Source organism: Pungitius pungitius, chromosome 2, assembly GCF_949316345.1.
Source record: "Pungitius pungitius chromosome 2, fPunPun2.1, whole genome shotgun sequence".
NCBI classification, from domain to species: Eukaryota; Metazoa; Chordata; class Actinopteri; order Perciformes; family Gasterosteidae; genus Pungitius; species Pungitius pungitius.
In genome coordinates this window covers 6,813,485-6,832,728 of record NC_084901.1, presented here as the reverse complement: position 1 = coordinate 6,832,728, position 19,244 = coordinate 6,813,485, and the positions used below count along the sequence as shown (strand labels likewise).

The following is a 19,244-nucleotide window of genomic DNA, read 5'->3' as shown; positions in this document are numbered from 1 at the left end:
TGACATCCTCTATTTATGGGATATGACCAAAAGGTTTAACCTTTTCGTATCCACCACAACAAATGATCCTGATCGACCCTCCATTGGCCTCCATTCTGCCAACACAGACATGTAAGAGGTTGTGGTCATTTTATGTGCTTTTGTAAGATAAGGTGTCAATGTTGACCAGTGTGGGAGACGGTAGGATTGGCTTGTTAAAGGAGAGATTTACAATCTGGACTGTACTCTGTCCTCACAAATATTTAACTTTTTGTGGAGAGCTTTAATCATAAATGCTATACAACCAGTCCTGTTTACTTTTTTTTACATTTCCAACTCAAGCTGCGACATTGTTTACAAAATGTTCAAAAACTCCTCAATTTGCATTTTTACATTTGGTCAAACCATTCATCATGTCAAATAACAGGGTTGTGATACCCTTCCTGTGCTCAGTGTATCTTAACAACATTCCAAAGTCCTCCATCCACCTTGCTCCCCTTCTGCTTCACTCCCCCCCCCCCCCCCCCCCCCTGTGGAGAGGGGCCAGTTGGGCTGGAAGCTAATCTGAAGCCAATCAATACAATGTGTTTCTTCCTGTGTGTGTTAGCCCAGTCCTGTGCCCTTGTCGAAGTGTCGGCAGGGAGAAAGAGCATCTGTTTAGCGACTATCGCTCTCTGACTGTTAATCTATGGTGGCCACTAAACACCACCCCTCCAACCATTGAACTGAGTGCAAAATGCCATCTGATTGAATTTAAATGAGATTGATTTCCATGCCAAATCCAGTTGTCAAATCCATGGCACGGACGAATAGCCCTCGCAGTAACTTCATTAACTTCAGGGATGCCATTTCAACTCCTGTTTTTTTTGGGGGGGGGTTTAAATTGAATGCCCTGTATTGTAATGGATTTTGCTTTCCTGCTGAAATGCGTACACACAGATAGCCAATACATGCACTCTTGTGCGTGCAAATACAGATCCACACACACACACACACACACAAACAAACACACATCATGTCCTTCACATCGCCTGCAAGCTGAAACACTGATGTTCAGATACTGAACATACCCGAAATAAGAACCAGTCTCCTCCCTGTTCTCCCAGCCCTTCTTCCTTAAACAGCCAATGAGGATGCTGTCTATTCATGAGCCGAGAGCAGGAGCGACCATGTGTAGGCAGCCTGCCACAGGAGGAGGTGTGTTTCCATGAGCCAAAAGTGTGTGAGCGTATTAGTGTGTGCTCACACTGAGAGAGGAGGTGGCGGAGAGAGGAGAGTGTATGAAGGCATGCGAGGGAGATACAAGAGAAGGGCCGACGAGCAAGAGGGAAAGAGAAGCCAGGTGCTTTTGCTCATCTTACTACTGACACACTCCGCTCACACACACACACACACACACTGCCACAACCTCTACTAAAGCAGTGAGCCGACACACGTGGGCGTGTGTGTGTGTGAGAGAGAGAGAGACTGTTTCCTGCGCTCGGAGCAACACAAGAGATCTCTGAGGATACACCGATGAGAAAGAGGAGTGGGGGAGCCAAGGAAGAGGAGCCCGAGTGTGTTTCGCCCCAGGGGGAGCTCCCACACACCGCAGACAGCGCACACACTCCAGCGGGCACTCAGCACGGTTTCCCTGACAACTAGGATGGGCTGCAATCTGTGCACCTTGCAGAAACGGGAAGAACACTACAAACTGCTGTATGATATTGCACAGGTAAGTGAATCTAAAGGAAGGAGCTTCATGGTGGCAACGGTCACCAGGATGAGCTTAAACCCCAGACCAAAAGGGTCCTGAAGATGGCAGTAATGATTTTGATAATTGAGCAAGAAAGTGAGGTGAGGAACTGAGCAAAGTCAGAGAAAAAAAAAAGGCACCAGGCAGGTTGAGAGAGGAAATAAGCAGTAAAAGGGGAGAGGGACATGAGGTAAATGTACAAAAATGAATTAATTGCAAGCAGCCAGACGCAGAGTCGGTGTGAGTGCACAGTCTGTGTGTGTGTGTGTGTGTGTATATTCCTCTCCATCAAAGTGAGTGGTGCTAGTTATTTCTTCATAGCAGCCGGAGATGTGAGGACAAGTTGAGCTTTTCTTTCCCGCGCCGGCTCCGTGTGGAATTCATCACATCTTCTCTTGCCTGAGACGCTCCAGAAAGCAAACCACAGTTCAAAGAACAGGCTGAATGTGTTCATCTCTGTTGTCTGTCAGAACTGGACCTGTTATGCACTTTAGTTCATATAATTTCCCCAAGATATCGGCAGAAATATAACTAAGAACTAAGATCTATTTGGACTGACTCTCATTATACTCAGAAATGATTATGTTGTCATACTGAGCAGTAACACAGTGAATGCTTAACTTGTCATATTTTACATGGCTTGTCTGGAAAATGTTTATTAGATAGGAAGTGTCAGCAAGTGTGAATCCACCAATGAACAGCTTTCTCCAACGTACAATTCTTTTAGTAGTCCATGATGTTTATTTGTTCTCTCCCATTTCTTTTTGGAAAACTATGAGGTAATCAGGTTTCATCTGATAATGCCCTCGAAAATAGAGAAAAATGAAACGGGTGAATTGTCGGTCCCTGTTCTCTACAGCAGAGAAATGTGTGGGTCTTCTTGTAGGGGAAACACGTGCTCTGGCTCTCCTCTGTTGTTGAATGACAGTACTGGCGAACGCGTGGCCAGCAGCGAGGATTCATTCATCATTCAGCATCTTATACGGTTACAGACAGCGAGGGAACTGGATACAGCGTACAGGGAATTCTGCAGGTTTTATTTATACGTTTTATTTTGTAACTCATACTGCCGTCATATCATAAACCCCAGTTTGATTTCTGCAGTTCGGGTATAAAGTGTGTGCATTTATAGCACGGGAGGGAAATCAACCCCTTTTGTGTCCAATGACAGTGAGGCTGTTGTAAGTGTTTTGATGTTGACTATCGTGTCATGGGCATTGTACAATGAAAGAAATCCATGATCACAACCCTAATAACCTCAGTCCCTGCAACACGCTGTTTTCATGACCGTTACTTACAGCGCTGTGGTCTCATTACGCTCTCTGACTGAATGCCCCGATGCTCTAATGAGATGGTGGATGTCTGTGTTGTCTGCCTGGGTGAAGTGCAAGAAAATGAGCCCATTAGCTAAAGGAAACGCTGAAGAGGTCAGGCTCCTTATATATATATATATATATATATATATATATATATATATATATATATATATATACATATATATATATATATACATAGAGAGAGAGAAAGGAGTAGACTGATGAAAACGAGATTTGGCTCACTCGACGGCAATATGAATAAATATTTTGATATTTGAGTAAACACGTTCTTGCCAAAAGTTAGATGCAAACAGCAAAATATTTGCCAGCGCGAGAAAAACTGAGCTTTTTCTCTTTTTACATGAGGCGTGCCTGTGCAGCTGTAGGCTTAATGGTTAGTTAACCTTAATGGCAAAGAAAAGATCCACATTTCCTATATGTATCACAAGTAGATGCATGCTTGTACCATAAAGCATGGCATTCTTTGTGCAGAACATTAAAATGACCCTTGCTCTCCTCCCGTTTCCGCATCACGCTGCAGGTGTCCTGGCACTCTGGCAGTGGTCCAAGAATATGGTGTGTGTGCGTGTGTGTGGGTGTGTATGTGTGAGCGAGCCCACACTGTTAAGCGCTCCGCAGTGCACGTGACAGTCAGCGAACACCTACAGTTCTCATTACCAGCGCGAGAGAAAGAGAGACAGGCAGGAGAATAAAGTGAGGGAAAGAGAGCCCGGGAAGCCACGAAAAGTGTGTCAGTGTGACTTTGTCCCGAAACTCCAGGCTGAGGGGATTCTACAAATCCAGAGAGACTCCTCAACAATCCCTCTGCCTCTCCTCTCTTTTATCATTCCAGACTCATTTCTTCTCCACTTCTTTTTCATACTTTCTCCTTCCCTATAACCTTCATTAGTGTCTCTCCCCCCCCCCCCCCCCCCCCCCCCCTCTGTCTTTTTCTCTCCCGGCAATCTGTTTCTCCCCTCCCTCATTTCACTTTGGCACACGCAAAACACTGCAATTTGTGAAGGCGTTCTTGTTGTGTTGTGCTTTTAACGGGGCTGCACAATAACAAACCACCTTCTCATTATTCCAGTGAAAAACTAAAGCAGTTGTATGTGTGTGTGTGTGTGTCTCACTCTCTTGTGTCTTAGACAGTGAGTCCTGACCAATGTAAATTATTTTTCAAGCTGCACATTTAAGAAAAATATGTTTTTTTTGTCATCCCAATCCCATCATCAAAGTCTAATGATGGGATTGATTTGATTGTGGCCTTGTTTGTTTGGACCTTTGCTGTCCTGGATTTGTACAGAAGCCTAATTGCGGACCTGTCTTATACAACAGTTGAGGTTCCAAACACCTTTTTTGGACCACCTCAGAGTTTTTCCCCTCTACAAAAAGACTCCTCTATTGAAATGATGTACAATCCTCACTGCAAACTGCCAGGGGGGAGCTAATGTCACCATTCAGAGAGAGTAAATGATTACGGAGCTGCTGCAACTGACTAAGACGTGCGTAACAATGAACTCCCACTGCATTTCTTGGACTCACCAGGCTTTGCTCGATGAGGCTGAGACAATTGGTTTGGGTTTAGCAAGTAGTAAGTATCAGAAGGCAGAGCACCCGAACAAACCCGTATTTCTCATTTCGGATGGTACATACTTTTTATTGATTAAGCAATGACCGGACTGCGGCTATAGTTGACTTTCGGTAATGATTTCCCCCGTAAAAATAAATGTACAGAGTTAGAAGACGTCCTGTTGAGAACCCTCCATTTAAAAAAATACACAACCGTTCCAGCGGCCAATTGCAGTTGTCGGGCCGCGGGCGTTCCACGGTGACTCCAACACTACTTTGGTATCCGTGTTCACACAGCTGCACTATTCTGACAGGACCGCTGGCTGCTCAACCCCTGCTGCCCGGGGGGGCTACCGAGAGAGTTATGCCCTCCGTCAGAACATTTACATTCAGCATTTCATTTGTGATGCGTGTGTGTGTGTGTGTGTCTCTGCACACTTATGCTGCAGGGCCCCATTCTGCCTTTAGTAATTGCTATCGTGTATTGTATATTGTTTATTTTGCTTGTGGCTGTGTTAAATTGTCACACAGCCCGTGGCCTTCAGAGCCTCACTGGACAAATTAGTTTTGTCCTTTTAGCCGCACCAAAGTCAGCACTATATTGTATCACACAACAATACAAGAGCTACTAACTACCCTTTGAGTTATCCTCCCTCGCATTTCCTCTAATGGGGCAATTCCTGTTGGCTTGTATGATTCAAACCAGCACACGCATGGCTTGTTGTGGGCCTTATGGTCAGTATTTTTTTTTTTTTTTACACATGCTTCCATATCATAAACCACAGGCACAAGGGGAGCCTAAAACCACCACCGCCACCAACCTCTTACGAGGGTGTTTACGGTTGTGTCCCAGGCCAATATTTGGTGTGAGCCTGTCTTCCGGACACAGATGCTAGTGCCACATGTCCAGCCTGTTGGACAGCATGAAGGGGGCTAGACTGTCACCCCCTTTCAATGCCGCCTCCCACTACCCACTTATGGTGTCCAGAGAGCCGGGGAGGCAGGGCAGGGAAACGACCCACGCAGCCGTCACCCACATATGCTCACCTCGGACCGCAACTTGGTGCAGATAAGTCTGTGAAACATGTCAGTGCTATCCGTTACATCCGGTGAATGAGAATGCAATGCCTCTCAAATTTAGCACATTTAATGAATGTAATTTTCTGCTCTCAGATATTATCTCTGAGTGATGTTTGGAGGTAATAAAATGTGCGGCAGATGCCCAACAAGGGATGAACGGAGGAGGTATCCCCTCGATTCATCTGCTGTCTTCCTTTCAGGGAATGGAACAACGCCGGACCTGGACTGCCTTTTTTGGGTTCCTCTGAAGGGATTTTGAGCTTTTTCAGAAAGTATAGAGCAAAGTGACCTTTCCGTTTTCCCGCCCCAACAACTTGTTTACCTGACTGTGCGGCTCAGAGAGTTTGACCTTTTCACACGTGAGTGTAATTCCACCCTTTACCTGCCATTTGTGGTTCTGAGTGGCAGTAAGTCAGAAAATGCAAACGCACATCATTGCTCCCATATTAATCCGTTTATCTACTTGGCATTATTTTATGTAATTTATTGCAAAAAATGAAAAAACCTTTCACGCCAACACTTTTCAAAGCCCCAAAGGCACTAAAAGATAATCTTAGGGTAATGGCTTCCCCCACTAAAAAACGTTAACGTGGCATCGTGTTAATGAACTCTGCCGTTTGAACACAGATCATCTGGTGTCTTCCTTCATGGTTACAGTCGCTCGTTGGCTCACAGCGTGGTGGTAATACCGCATGATTTAGAGGTGCATATGGCCTCGTCGTCGGCGCTGTGAGCCGCCCGTCTCCTGATCGCCGGCCAAACTGGAAACAGGAAAAGGGCGATTTTTCCAGTGTTAGGTCATCGCCGGGAAAGGGCACCCTGGTGTTGTTGTGTCTGTTTGCATGTTAAAGGAAATAGCAATGGATTGATGGTGTATTTTTGTTTTTTCTCTGTGTTCATTCAGTGTGTCCATGTGGTCCTTGCAGTGTGTGTGTGTGTGTGTGTGTGTGTGAGTGACAGGTCAGTTGTAAATTGATGTCAATGTCTAGCTGGTGTCTTTCTTTGTGTGTCTGTAGGCTCGGCTGTGAGAAAACACACATGCACACCACTTTTCTTGCCTGGCGTGCGTGGGTGGGGTTCACAAAGTCAGGGTAAGACAGGTCCGGCGTTAGAGTGTGTGGGGGAGGAGGGGCGGGGCGGGGGGGGGGGGTGTAACAGTAACATTCAACGTTTTGCTCCACCAGCCAAGGATCTCCCCCTGCGTTGACTCTGATAAGCCCAGGATGAAAGAACCTCATGTGGGCGGAGTGACCCTCCTCCACCCCCCCCCCCCCCCCCTCCCACCTCTTTGTGTCTCCCCTCCACCAAAGGCACCCGTGATGCATGCACACATAAACACAGAGCATTGTTAGAGAGGTAAATATGCTTATTTGCACAGACTGTGTACATAAATGTACCATAAGGAAGGATAATCACACAGGTGGAATCCATTCATCAGATTGACAGCGCGTTCTCCTTTTTTACGGCTCTCTCCGTGAAAATGTCATTCAAGCTCTCAGTGTCGGACAAGAGGACTTATCAGTTGTTATCGGCCTGTAGCTGATTACCATACTCAGCAATTGGCCAAGAAAGCCTGGCGAAGATGATATGAGGTACGGACACACAGAGTGGAGTGGGGGGGCGGGAGAAAAATGGAAAAGTGTAAGAAAAGAAAAAGGTTGAGATTGAAAGAAAATAAAGACGATTGTGCAACAGTAAGCTAAAGCATGTGAGGAGAGAACCAGAGCGAGAAGAGACCCCCCCCTCCAATTCTCCTCTCTTAACCTCGCCCTTTCCAAAACACAATGTCTCGCCCTCCTCCCCCTCCTTCTCCCGTTACTTATCAGTCGCCAAACACAGTTTCAAGTCAGTTCCATTCCGCTGCCCCTGTCTGTCTACCCGACTCATTAATGCACTTTGGGGTGATTCCCGCCCTCGGAGCTGGGAAAGCCCTGCAAAGAAAGATATAGCGACGGAGGACACAGGAGACGGTCTGTCCGTCAGGGAGGGACCCTCATTTTGTCTAACCCGAGTGAGTTAGCCCGTCACCCGATGATGGTCATATGGTTTGAGAGCAACTTCGGCGTCGGAATAACCCAATAACGCTCCTTATAGCCACATGCCGCAGGCTTTGTTTTGTCAGGTTCGACAGATGTTATGAGGAACCATCTGGAGCGGTTATGGATATGTTGAAGGCTTTTGCTGCAACACGCCTCTAGTATAATACGCACATACACATAAAAAATGTACAAAAAAATCCTCCCCCAGATATTTAGCTGTTTCAAGGATAAAAAAAATGCTAACGCACAACTTCTTTGACCTAAAAACATCTAACATCCACCATATCAGCATAACGTGCCTCTAAGTCAGATCTTTGGAGGAGCTATTTGGCAGCAGAGCTGCAACTCTAAATGTCAAGTTAAACTATACAAATAAAACCATTTTATTACGATGCTATTTTTTCTGCCACTCATTTCTCCCACACACATCATCATCACAGCTTTTGTTCAGCAGCGGTTGTGAATCGTTGGTAAGGATGTTTTCTCTGACAGCCACCACAGCGTACTTTAAAGCTAAACAATGACGTGTCTCGATAAGGTTTTTGGCCAAATGTTTAAAAATGCAAAGACGGGGCCTTTGTCAAGTCTGTTCTGAACCCGCAGGGTGGATCATGGGTGCAGGTGGTCTAAAAGGGAGATTGGGTTACAGCAGGGCGCTAGTGTTCAATTCCCACTTAACCAACTCGGGGCTAGGAGTCATTAGGCCTACTCAGAGCCTGACATCGAGTCCAGTTACAGATAGAATAACACTAAACCATCTGCATAGTGTGCGTATGGGGGCGGAGGGGAGGGGCGGGGGGGGGTGTTGAATTAAGCGCAGGGTGTAACCATACGCCTGGTGATGATGTGGGAAAAGCCCTCAGGACAGAGGGCTGCCCAGGCAATGTCTTTGTTGTTGTTGTTAGTTTGAGGGAATGTAGTCTATTGGATCACATACTCTGGGAAAAAAAAAGATTTACGGCCGTAAATGTCCAGATCACAGCATAACGGCTCCAAACAATAACTAGTGTCTTTTGAAGGTTGCGAGAAATAATTCCACTGGATGTAAATATATATGTATATATATATATATATATATATGTCACTCAACACAATCTAGGATTAGGAGTCCAATATCATCATTCTGGTCCGGGTATAAAAAAAGATGGGTTATAATCCATATGAATGCATATGTTCCTGGTCAGCCATCAACACGCCTTATGGCCTTGTTACGTAGAGATGAGGCCTGTGACCCATTTTGAGAAAGTGTGATTTGATTTAGAGTCAATCTGTGGCATAGTATGAAAATCACCAGAACGCAGACAGTAATCATCATCCGACTGAGAATGCGTTGGTGGCTAATGTGTTTAGCAGTTCACTCAGTCATTCTGTAGATTTACCCTCGGCTGCCCTAAACGGTGAGTCTAGTCTGAGTCTTGATGGAGGCGGGTCGATTTGAGGGATGAATGGCTGTCGCAGCGTGCTTCTCTCTCTGAACTAACCAACCATGCTTTTGGATGGAGGTATTTTTCGTTGGAGGTAGAGCTCTTCTCGCACGCTAACAGTTAGTGGAGCGTGAGGTCGTTATTCTTCTCCACCAAAGAGGCAACCGCGGAAGCTTCATGTAATGAATAATGCTAATGTGTTAGGTGCTTCCAGTGAGCATAAACATGCATCACTTAAAGGGAAAAAAGGCACAAAAAAAAGGAAAGTTTACACTCCAGGCAAAGAATAATTGTATGCAAAAAAAGCATCACATAAATCTTTCGTTTGCATGTTCCCTGGTAAAATGTTTTCACTCTCTAAGCTTTAGCATGTTTTTCTATTATGCTCCAGCATCTGGACCTGGAACTAACCGCTTGTGTTCATAACAAAACGTATACAGCAAGATTTCCTGATCAATGAAATCCCTTCTTCTAAACGTACCACAGCCTTAAATTTAAGATTAACACTATATTTTTTGATTTATGGTGGTAATTAACCCATTACTAAATTATATTGAGTCCAGATTTCATTAATGATTCCTGAAATGTTTCTGTAACATAGTTATGAGTCTACATAATGTTAGAAGTGACTTATTTCTGATGCATTCATTCAGCTGTGGTTCATACTGCCTGTTTCTTCCGTGGTGAGACCTTCAAACCCTTGAGCTAGTTGGTGGGTTTAGCTGTTGCTTGGACCCGGAACAATGCAAACGCTGCAGCTGAAACTGAATGGGATCCTTCAAGAGACGTTGCCACAATGGGAAAAAGATTAACTGCTATGCTACATAACAATACAAGAAGAAAAAAAATGAAAGATTGTGTCACCTTGTCCCTCATTGTTCTGTTTTAATGCTTCTTTTTGCCAACAATGGAGGTCAGTGACAGAAGATTTAGCCACAGTCTAACGAGTCAGACACATGATGCTTGGTTTTCAAATGGGATTTGTTTGAGAATCAGATTAACACTAGTCCCGATTTATCTAAATACAGTACAATAATAATAGACATGCTTGGAAGGAGAATGTATTTCAGCTCTCCCATACAGAAGAGTAACGCATAACCTCTTTGTGAACTCAGCCGTCTGGATGAATTATGTGGGTCTAATCGGTGACCCCCCAGAGCCTAATTCAAACTCATTGCTAGTGTGTGTCGAGGGGCTGGAGGAAGGGCCCCTGTATTGTGGATGCCCAGCTCACTGGCTGTTGTTTCAATGGCAGAGGAGAGATTAATGGCCATGTAATGACAGTGGGGAGGACCCAGCGCGACAATAGAGTCCTGGCACGGTGCAGACCAAGTACATTAGCTGGTCAAGACAACTATCTGCATGGATGAACGTATACAAGGATGCATGTGCAAAAAGACCACATTAAACATCTCGGGAGACACAAGCACATTCGTATGTACAGAGGCACGCAGAGTGAACATTAAATTGTCTGTTAATGTGCCAGAAAAGACAGTTGGCACTCATCTGCCATCAGTTCACCAAGACTCATCACAAGCACAACAAACTAAGCTAATTTTCATATCCGCCAACCCCCCAATGTGACAAAAGAAGGCTAATTTATGCGTTGCCGACATGTTGTGCGAGGAATAAGAGCGTGGCAGCGGGGCTGGATGCTCACTCTTGGATCAGGGTAATTGTGATTTGGTTGCTAGGATGTTGAGGGTAATGAATGTCTTGTTGATGCAGTTTGTCATAACCGGTGCCATCCATGGCTGCTTGAGGACACATATCCTATTAGTTAAACACAGACACAATTGGCCCTGCCATGATGTATGGGTCCACCAGGCTAAAAGGCATTTGTCATTTTATGAGAGCGACAGAAGTAACCGTTCAGGCTACTGTAGATGTTGAATAAGATTAGATTAAACCTCCTCAACTTTTGCAATTCTAATTTTTTTATTGTTTCCGTTGTAAATAAAAACAAATTCCAAAAAGGCAGGACATGCACTAATCCTTTGTGATTCCAATGCATCTGTATTCATGAAGCCCAATTGAAAGGAGGCCACCTCGCACGTGGAAGTGCTACAAAGAGCAGGAAATGAGATGATTCTTAATGTGTTCCCTGACAGATGATAACCTTTGATTTCGCCTCACTTACATCAGAAAAGGCTGCTCGGAATGACAGTCACAAGTCAACAGTCTCTGATTTCTGAGGTTTCACACTGGGATGGGGAGAAACAGACAGTGTGAAGAGCTAGAGAGGAGAAAACCCCGGGGGACATGCACAAAACCCATAGAGCAGAAAGTGATGTAGCGTTTGTTTAAAGAGTGCTTTGGCAATGTTCTCGCACATTGAATTAAAAGGAAATCATCTGACTTGCAGACAAAAGGGGAGTAAACCCTTGACAGCGAGACAAAGAAAAATCACTGCACAGAGAGGAGGATGAGGCGAATGGAGGGAAGGATGATAACAGATACAACACTTGATTCATGCTTACACAGAAGATCACCAGTGCACATATTTTTCAGGATGTCAAATTGGCCCATTTGTTTCATCCTAAAATAACAATAAGGAATACTTTTGGAACTACATGAATCCCCCCCCCCCCCCAATTCATTCAGACCGCAACTCCCGTCTGCCCTCTAGCGGCCCCTCTGCCTCACCTTAGCTGCATTACCAAATCACCCACCTGCGGCGTGTTCCCTGATGGGAGCCAGCTCGGAAAATACCGGTCCTATAGCTGCAGTCTGTGTTGCATCTGTTACCAGTAGGCTTATTTATCCCTGTTTGTAAGGGATGGTTTACCAATAGAACCAGCAAAGAAATGTAAACAAAAAGACTAGAAAATAAAATTGTACAAAAAATAGGGTGTGGAAGTACTCACATTTATTCATAACAACTTCATTACTGTAATGTCCAAATTTTAGGTTAGCTTTTTAGTGTAATTTAATTCCAAAGCATCATTATATTTAGAGATTAGCTGTCCTTCTTTGGTAATATTGAAACAGGGCTGATTGTCCCTTTGGTTCTGGACTGCTCCTAGACTCGGATTGCTGATGGGGAACTAACTATAAGTCCTTTGTTTATTCAGGTGGTCATTGTATTGATTTTGTATTTGAATTGTTTTTTTCCTGTGTTTGTTGTTGCTGTCTTTTTTCAGTTAACAGCAAACCAAACTAATCTAGTTTGGCTTCCTCACTCAACCCTGCCAGCTGTGTTACTTCCAGACCTTGATATTATCAGAGAAAATTGGGCGCAGGGAGGTTGTAGATTTCCTGATTGTCGTGATAAGATATTCTAAATTGAGTTATTGATGCAACATCTATTCATGATTCTTGGAAGATGTCGGACGTACTCTATTGTTTTAGCCTCCATGGGAAGGCAACAGAGCATGATCAGCTGCAGAGCAGCAAAGTCGATCTCGTTGAAGGACACTTCAGCAGAGCCGAGCCTCCGTGATGAGGGGCTTGAATGCAGGATATCCAGTTGAAGGACAGTACACCCGCCTGTTACTTTTAGCAGATATTATTGAACAGGGACACGCGGGAAGCACTGGTCTCTGCTGTTGCTGCCAGACTGTGAAAAAAACATTTGAAGCATGCCACTCTTGTGCAAAACATTTTTGCATTTAATACTCTCTTTGAAGCAAAGATCTAAAAGCTAAAAAAAAACAAGCCAAGCACTGTGAAGGAGCGATTCCAAGAGAAAACAGAGTCTAATCTACCGCCCACAGACGCTGTATGATGTACAAGGGATTGACTCCGGTGGCTACTTAACATCCGTCCCGACGGCAGCCATTTAATCCATGCTTCATGTTGTCACGAGGTCTTCCTCCGTGCAGAACTAATTGGTTGTTTTTGCCCGTCGTGCAGCAGCCCGTATCTGTGGAAAACTGTGAAGGACACTCATTACAAGTTGTAGAGACACTCGCCCCGGCGTGGACATAGATATAATCATGGGTACAGACGAGCACGTAAACACAGGCAGGAAACCAGTCAATGAGAGTCCTAATAAGAGTACTGAGTGAAATCTCCTTGAACCCACTCCCATAGCTGATTGCGCACACACACACACCCCAAGCCGCTACTACTAATACCAACACACACTATCTCTCGCCGCACCCTCTCCCGTGCTCTCTCCTCATCTGATTTGCATTTTGGTTAACACTCTAATTGCCTCTCATTAAATACCTTGTCACTTTGATTAATTGGCGCGATACTGAAATGTAAAACAGCACAGCGTCACAATGCATAGTGAGCAGTTTCTGATTGGGAAAGACAAACATGTCAGGCTTAAAATGCAGAACATAGGTGAAATCTCACTAACTCTCACAAACTTTTAACTCGAGTCAGGGCTTTTTTTGATGTCGAACTGATGAACTTCAGAGATGTAAGTTAAGAGAACGTGAGGTTGAAATTTTCACTTTTTTTTGCAATGAGGTACAGATGAACGCTCCATACCTCACACAATTTGTCTCTCAAATGGATCACATCGCAGCATAATAGCGTTCATTTATCTCACAGTCACCCCACTGAGCTTGAAATTGGCTATAATTGTAGTGAATTATGTTTTTAAGCCACTCTGGAAATTTTTATAGAGACCTATAAATAGGACACTCACTCTTTATCCTCTGAGTCGACGGGTGCTGTACAGTAAGTGAGAGGTTATATCAGAGTTGCTTTTTTTTCCCCCTTTCTGACTTCTGAGCTCGAAAAAAAGTAGCAGAATTTAGTGAACAAAAAAAAATTGGGGAACCCAAAAGATAACTTATTATCTGTGAGATGACGGTAGACACAACACATTTGTTCAGCACAGTTTATATTTTCCAAATACTGAAGCTTCCCACATCAATTTCTGTTTGACAGATCATGTCAGATAACGTATTGGAGTCCAACCACAACTAAAGAAGTTCATTTCTGCATTAAAATGTGGCAACTTGCTAACAAAACCAGCTGCCTTGATATGTCTGTAATTGACTATTTGCAAATGGTTTTGGAGTTGTTAACATTGAACTCTAGCTGATTGAGATTAGAATCTTGGGGGAAGGCAAATGGGACATGAAAAAAAAAGGTACATTTCATTCTGTTTTTGCAAGAATCAGCTTGCTGCACCGGTTGCACGTGGCGCCACTCAAATGTATGGACCCTCCTTGGCCTCCGCTGCACACATAGGTGATATTGCATGTCAGAGACTTTTATTATTGAAATGAGACATTTTTGACAATGAGCCCTCTCCACACGAGCCTGACCTCCTGAACCCTCTCAATGCAGCCAAAAGGAATAAAATAAATGACATTTCGACAGATCACTGGATCACGCCACCTGCGCTCCCTAGCCAATTTCAATGTAAAAACAATCTCGCTTTAGTTCACAAAAACCCATGACCAGCCCGCTGCCGGGGTTGACTTTCCTTCGAAGGCAAGCGGGGTCGGTGTTGAATAGGCCCGAGGTCTCTCGGCAGCTCATTGTTTCGTGGGCCATTGTGAGCCCATTCAGTCTGAGATACGTCCATTATTCAGTCAAACACGGCAAATTCAAACAGCCGCATTGTAGAGCCGTTTTAAGCCCGTGGGGAGCTGATGTCGTTTTTTAAACTGCGTGCATGTGTGTGTGTGTGTGTGTGTGTGTGTGTGGGGGTCTGCCTCCATTTGCTGTACAGTGATACCGTATCTGTGAGATTTAGCTGTGAGGTTGAGTGGTTTCCATCACGCTGTTATCTCTGCGAGGCAAAGACAGCCATTCTCACAAAAATAAACTCTTCTACTTTTACTCATTGCTTCCGCTGGTGTTCAAAAGTGGAGAACATTTAGCCATCCTAGTGGCCCACTGATCCAACCGTGTGACACATTTAAAGGTTGACATGAGTCCTCTCTGGAGCATTTTAAAAAGCCTCAGGCCTGCCTTTGATTGGCTTTCACTGAGCCACCTTCAATCCCCTCTCAACACGTGTACCAACCATTTTCACCCCACGGTCCACTAGTAAACCCGCATAGTCAATGATGTGTGTAATTGGTGCATCCCAGGCCATTTAAGATTCTGAGATAGATTCATTCTTTTTCTTTGTAGAAAATCCTCTTCCTCTGCACCCTTGAATTACAATCTTTATTATTTGCGAGGTAGTTTTTCCACGTAACCTACAGAGCAGAACATAAAACTAAAGAAAATACTGCTTAAGACAACAAACATACAACAAAATGTAGTGAAAGTAGTAGATTTGTGCAAACATTTGCAAAATATGGTCCATGGTATGAGCAAATGTTTATTGCATGAAAGTACAGATAGATATTTGCAATGTTTTGAGTTTTTTGAGTATTTGGAAAATCAATACTGTGACAGCCAAAGAAATATTTTTGCTATACTACTACAGAAAAAGTAAATTATGCAAAGGTTGTGCTAGCCTTTCTTACAACAATCTTCTGACTGAGCTTATCTAAGTCAGATAACTCAGACTAATGGAATGGAAAAAAAGAACAATTTGCAGCTCACACAAAATGGAATAAGAAGTAAAATGCAACGACTGAAACCAACATGAAGACCTAAAATGTGCTTTATTATATAAAATTGCTTTATTAATAAGGTTGTCACATAACTGAAAAAATATTTCAATAGTCCCGCTCCCACATTACTTATCTCTTGTCGGTTTGCATCTGCTGGATGCCGAATTTTCACAGACTGTGCAACTAAAGGATTTCTCCTCTTCATGGAATTTTATGTATTGACCCATCCCTCTATTTTTTTCCACTTTTGCTCAATCTCTTCTTCTTGCAGATTAAGCTGCTAAATGGTTTTTAATATTTGTAGCAATACATCATAGATATCCAATCGAATATTTAAAACCAACAGACGGACTGAAGGTTTACTGGGTCACAACTTTACTGTGTCCACAGTCACTGTAGAAAAGACAAAGACCATACAATAAAAGGTCTCAGAGAGTAATACCAAACAGACTACAACAAATTACATTGTTTTTCTGTAAAAGCTGTAGATCAATGAAGACCCTTAACGTTCCCTGAACACACACACACACACACACACACACACACAGCTGCAGTATATTCGTATGTCCCAAATTGTAGCGCACCACTTTGAACCATGACCTTTAAAGGAAGAGTGGTTGGACAGATAAGAAGCTTTGGTTTAGGGCCACTGGGAACCATTTTATTGGCAATGGTAACCTTTAGCTTGAGAGGTACATGAAGGCGGCACTAGATTGCCGGTTCATTACGGAAGTCTCCACAGACTACCGTCTACTACTTTTAGTGTTCTAGTGGAGCTTTCATGGTCTGTATCAGATGTTGCATTGAGTGGATATTGTCTCCCTGTCAGCGTGGTCAAAGGGACGCAGCGGAGAATCGAGAAAGGGTACTCGTAATCAAAATGGAATTATTGTTTGATATAGATGGAATCCGCACACCTACACGTGTCAGTACGGATATCCTACTGACACGTGTAGCTTCAGTGCTCATCCACTCACACACACACACACACACACACACACACACACACACACACACACACACACACACAGGTGGATGGTTGAAAATCCCATACTATTTCTAAATGAAAATACAATTTCCCTTTCAATAACCTACCAAGGAGGATTGTATCAGAATAGAAAAATGCTAAAAAAAAACCATATCCCGAAATGAGAATAGTTTGATGAAAAATATGGATGTTTGATTATGTATCCCTATGATACTGAAGGTATTTGGCAGAATATGTGGGAAAATCGAAATGAATAACCCAACTGAGAAGTATAGAGTTCAATTACATTGTGTTCACGTCTAGATTAAAATCCCAAAGAAAATAAATATGTGAATAACTTGGAATGGGAACCACACCAATCCACATCACACCGGATGTGTTAAAACCCTTCTCTAACTGATCTGCCCCTCTTTACCTTGCCATTTGTGGTGTAATCATCCCTAGTGTGGGTGTAAATGACGTGTAGACTGTTTACAAAAGGTGCGTCGCGCACAAACAGTTGCACGCGCACATAGAAACCTGCGCGTTCCGAGCCATTATCCCGTTGTCACATCTGCTGGCTATTAATCAGGCGCCAGTTAGCTCATCAACAGGCAGAGTGAATGGGGGAACAACAGCAGGTGAGCGCACGGGCAGGTGTACGCGCCGATCACTTCCCGCTCGCCGGATCATTCCCTCCGATTTGAGATTAATGTGTCCATCTGGACATCAACTCAACAATGTTGTGGAACTGTTTGGGGTACTTTTGGCCCTGGGTTAAAATGCGATGAAACAAGTCTGTTTGTGGAGGGGAACTTTAATGTGGTGAAATAAATAATGAGGCCACAAGTTGGATAGCATCATAGCTGCCGATGGTGGTTGGATGTGGACTGATTGGAGCATTTGTTGGACATAACGCCCCGAAAAATATGATATCACATTTGCTGCTACTGAGCCCTGCTGCCAGGCTAAACTACACTACATGAGAGAGGTTTCTGCATGTAGCGCTTCATATTTCTAATGTGTTCTCCCCATAATGATGCTGACATTAGTCCTTGACAAAAATCTGACACACTCAGGAATCCAAAATCAATGCAAACAATCAATTTCAGCCTGAAAATGAACTTCACAGCGACGGCGTACAGAGGTTAAACTAATTGGGGTTCAATTAAACACACACGTGTGGGTGTGTTTTCACATTGACAGCTGTCAGTTTGACATCTCTTCTACGGATTCCCTTGTGGCACAACCTTTCCTGATCTTGCTAAATAAGTAGGCGCTTGCTATAACCGATGTTCCCAGTAGATCATTTCCCTCTCCCAGTTGTCCTTCCCACTCGGCTGGTCAGTTGTGTATATCGGTAATATTTTAATTCTAAACTTAATGGGCTTGTAAATAAGACCTTTAAGTTAGATTGATTTGTTGATGAATCCTATGGCAAAGCAAAATAAGACAAAATGAGATCATTAAACTGTTTCTCCCATTCAGTGCTGTGATCTAGTAAATTGAAATTCTGTGTAAATATAAGCAGCAGCCAAAAGGATAGAAAAACACATTCAAGAGAAGCAGCCACAAGGTCTGAGGCTACTGATAAAGTGCCCCGTGTAGGTAAAAATAATGGGGATCTATTTTTTTTACATTTCCATAGAGAATTACAGCAAAAGTGCCATTAAAAAAAAAGCACTTAAGTCGTGCTTGCTTTACTGGGAGCTTTTCAGCACCTGCCTGTGGAGACATGTAAACGTGCTGCAAGGCTCCCAGCTGTGAGTGTGAAGCAGTTTGTTGTCCTTGCATAAATGAGTGCTTGAAAAAAAGGTGTGCAAGGTCTCTCTTCACCGTGGACTTGGTCTCCTTTTCACAGAGACGCCATATGCAGAGAGTATTTTCACTGACGAGGGAATTCGGGAAGATTCAATACAATTTGCTTTGTGTCATTTTAACGATTTGGCTCCCACCCCCGCCCCCCCACCCTCCCCCATCCCAGGTGAACGGGCGCAACTTCTCCAAGGTCGACCATGAAGAGGCAGTGGCGGAGGCCATCAGGCGAGACCCCATCGTTGTCCAGGTCCTCCGACGGACCCCCACCAGAGCGACTGCCGCCGTCGGCCACAACCACAGCGGCGCGCCGCAGGACGTGTGCGTCGTGGACGTTTGCACGCAAACGGACATCACCTTCGAGCACATCGTGGCGCTGGCGAAGCTTCGACCGGCTACTCCTCCCGTCCCGGACATCTGTCCCTTCCTGTTGACAGACAGGTGAGGGTAAAACACTGAAAATGACGCTTACGGCCTTAGTGCTAGACGTTTTGGTCTCGTGTACATAGTACAAACCAGGGCCGGGTCTAGACAGGCATGTATGAGGGGGCAGCCACAAATCTTGAGGGGGCATTGTGCTCCAGCACCTTTTACCATGTCTAATTGACAAATTTAGTTTGAGGGGGCACAACATTTATTTGAGGGGGCCAGGCCCCCTCTTGCCCCTGCCTAGACCCGGCCCTGGTACAAACTGAGAGGACATGGACAGGTTGAAAAGGATCTCCTCCTCTCTTGTATTTTGTTGGCTGAAACCAGGAGAAAAAGAAAATAAATGAACCTAAACCTTCGACAAAATTTCATCCATTGTTGTCTTTAATTTCCTGTTAGAAATGAGTTG

General features: G+C 44.1%; 1 protein-coding gene across 1 annotated transcript in view; it reads left to right on the top strand.

The window, feature by feature from the left end:
* The first annotated feature begins 1,176 nt into the window (after positions 1 to 1,176).
* pdzrn4 (PDZ domain containing ring finger 4) overlaps positions 1,177 to 19,244 on the top strand; it is a 28,706-nt gene continuing 10,638 nt past the window's right edge. The window contains exons 1-2 of the mRNA XM_037462490.2: positions 1,177 to 1,693; positions 18,576 to 18,847. Coding sequence (XP_037318387.2) covers positions 1,625 to 1,693; positions 18,576 to 18,847 — 341 coding nt within the window. The 5' untranslated portion in view covers positions 1,177 to 1,624. The remainder of the gene's footprint in view (positions 1,694 to 18,575; positions 18,848 to 19,244) is intronic.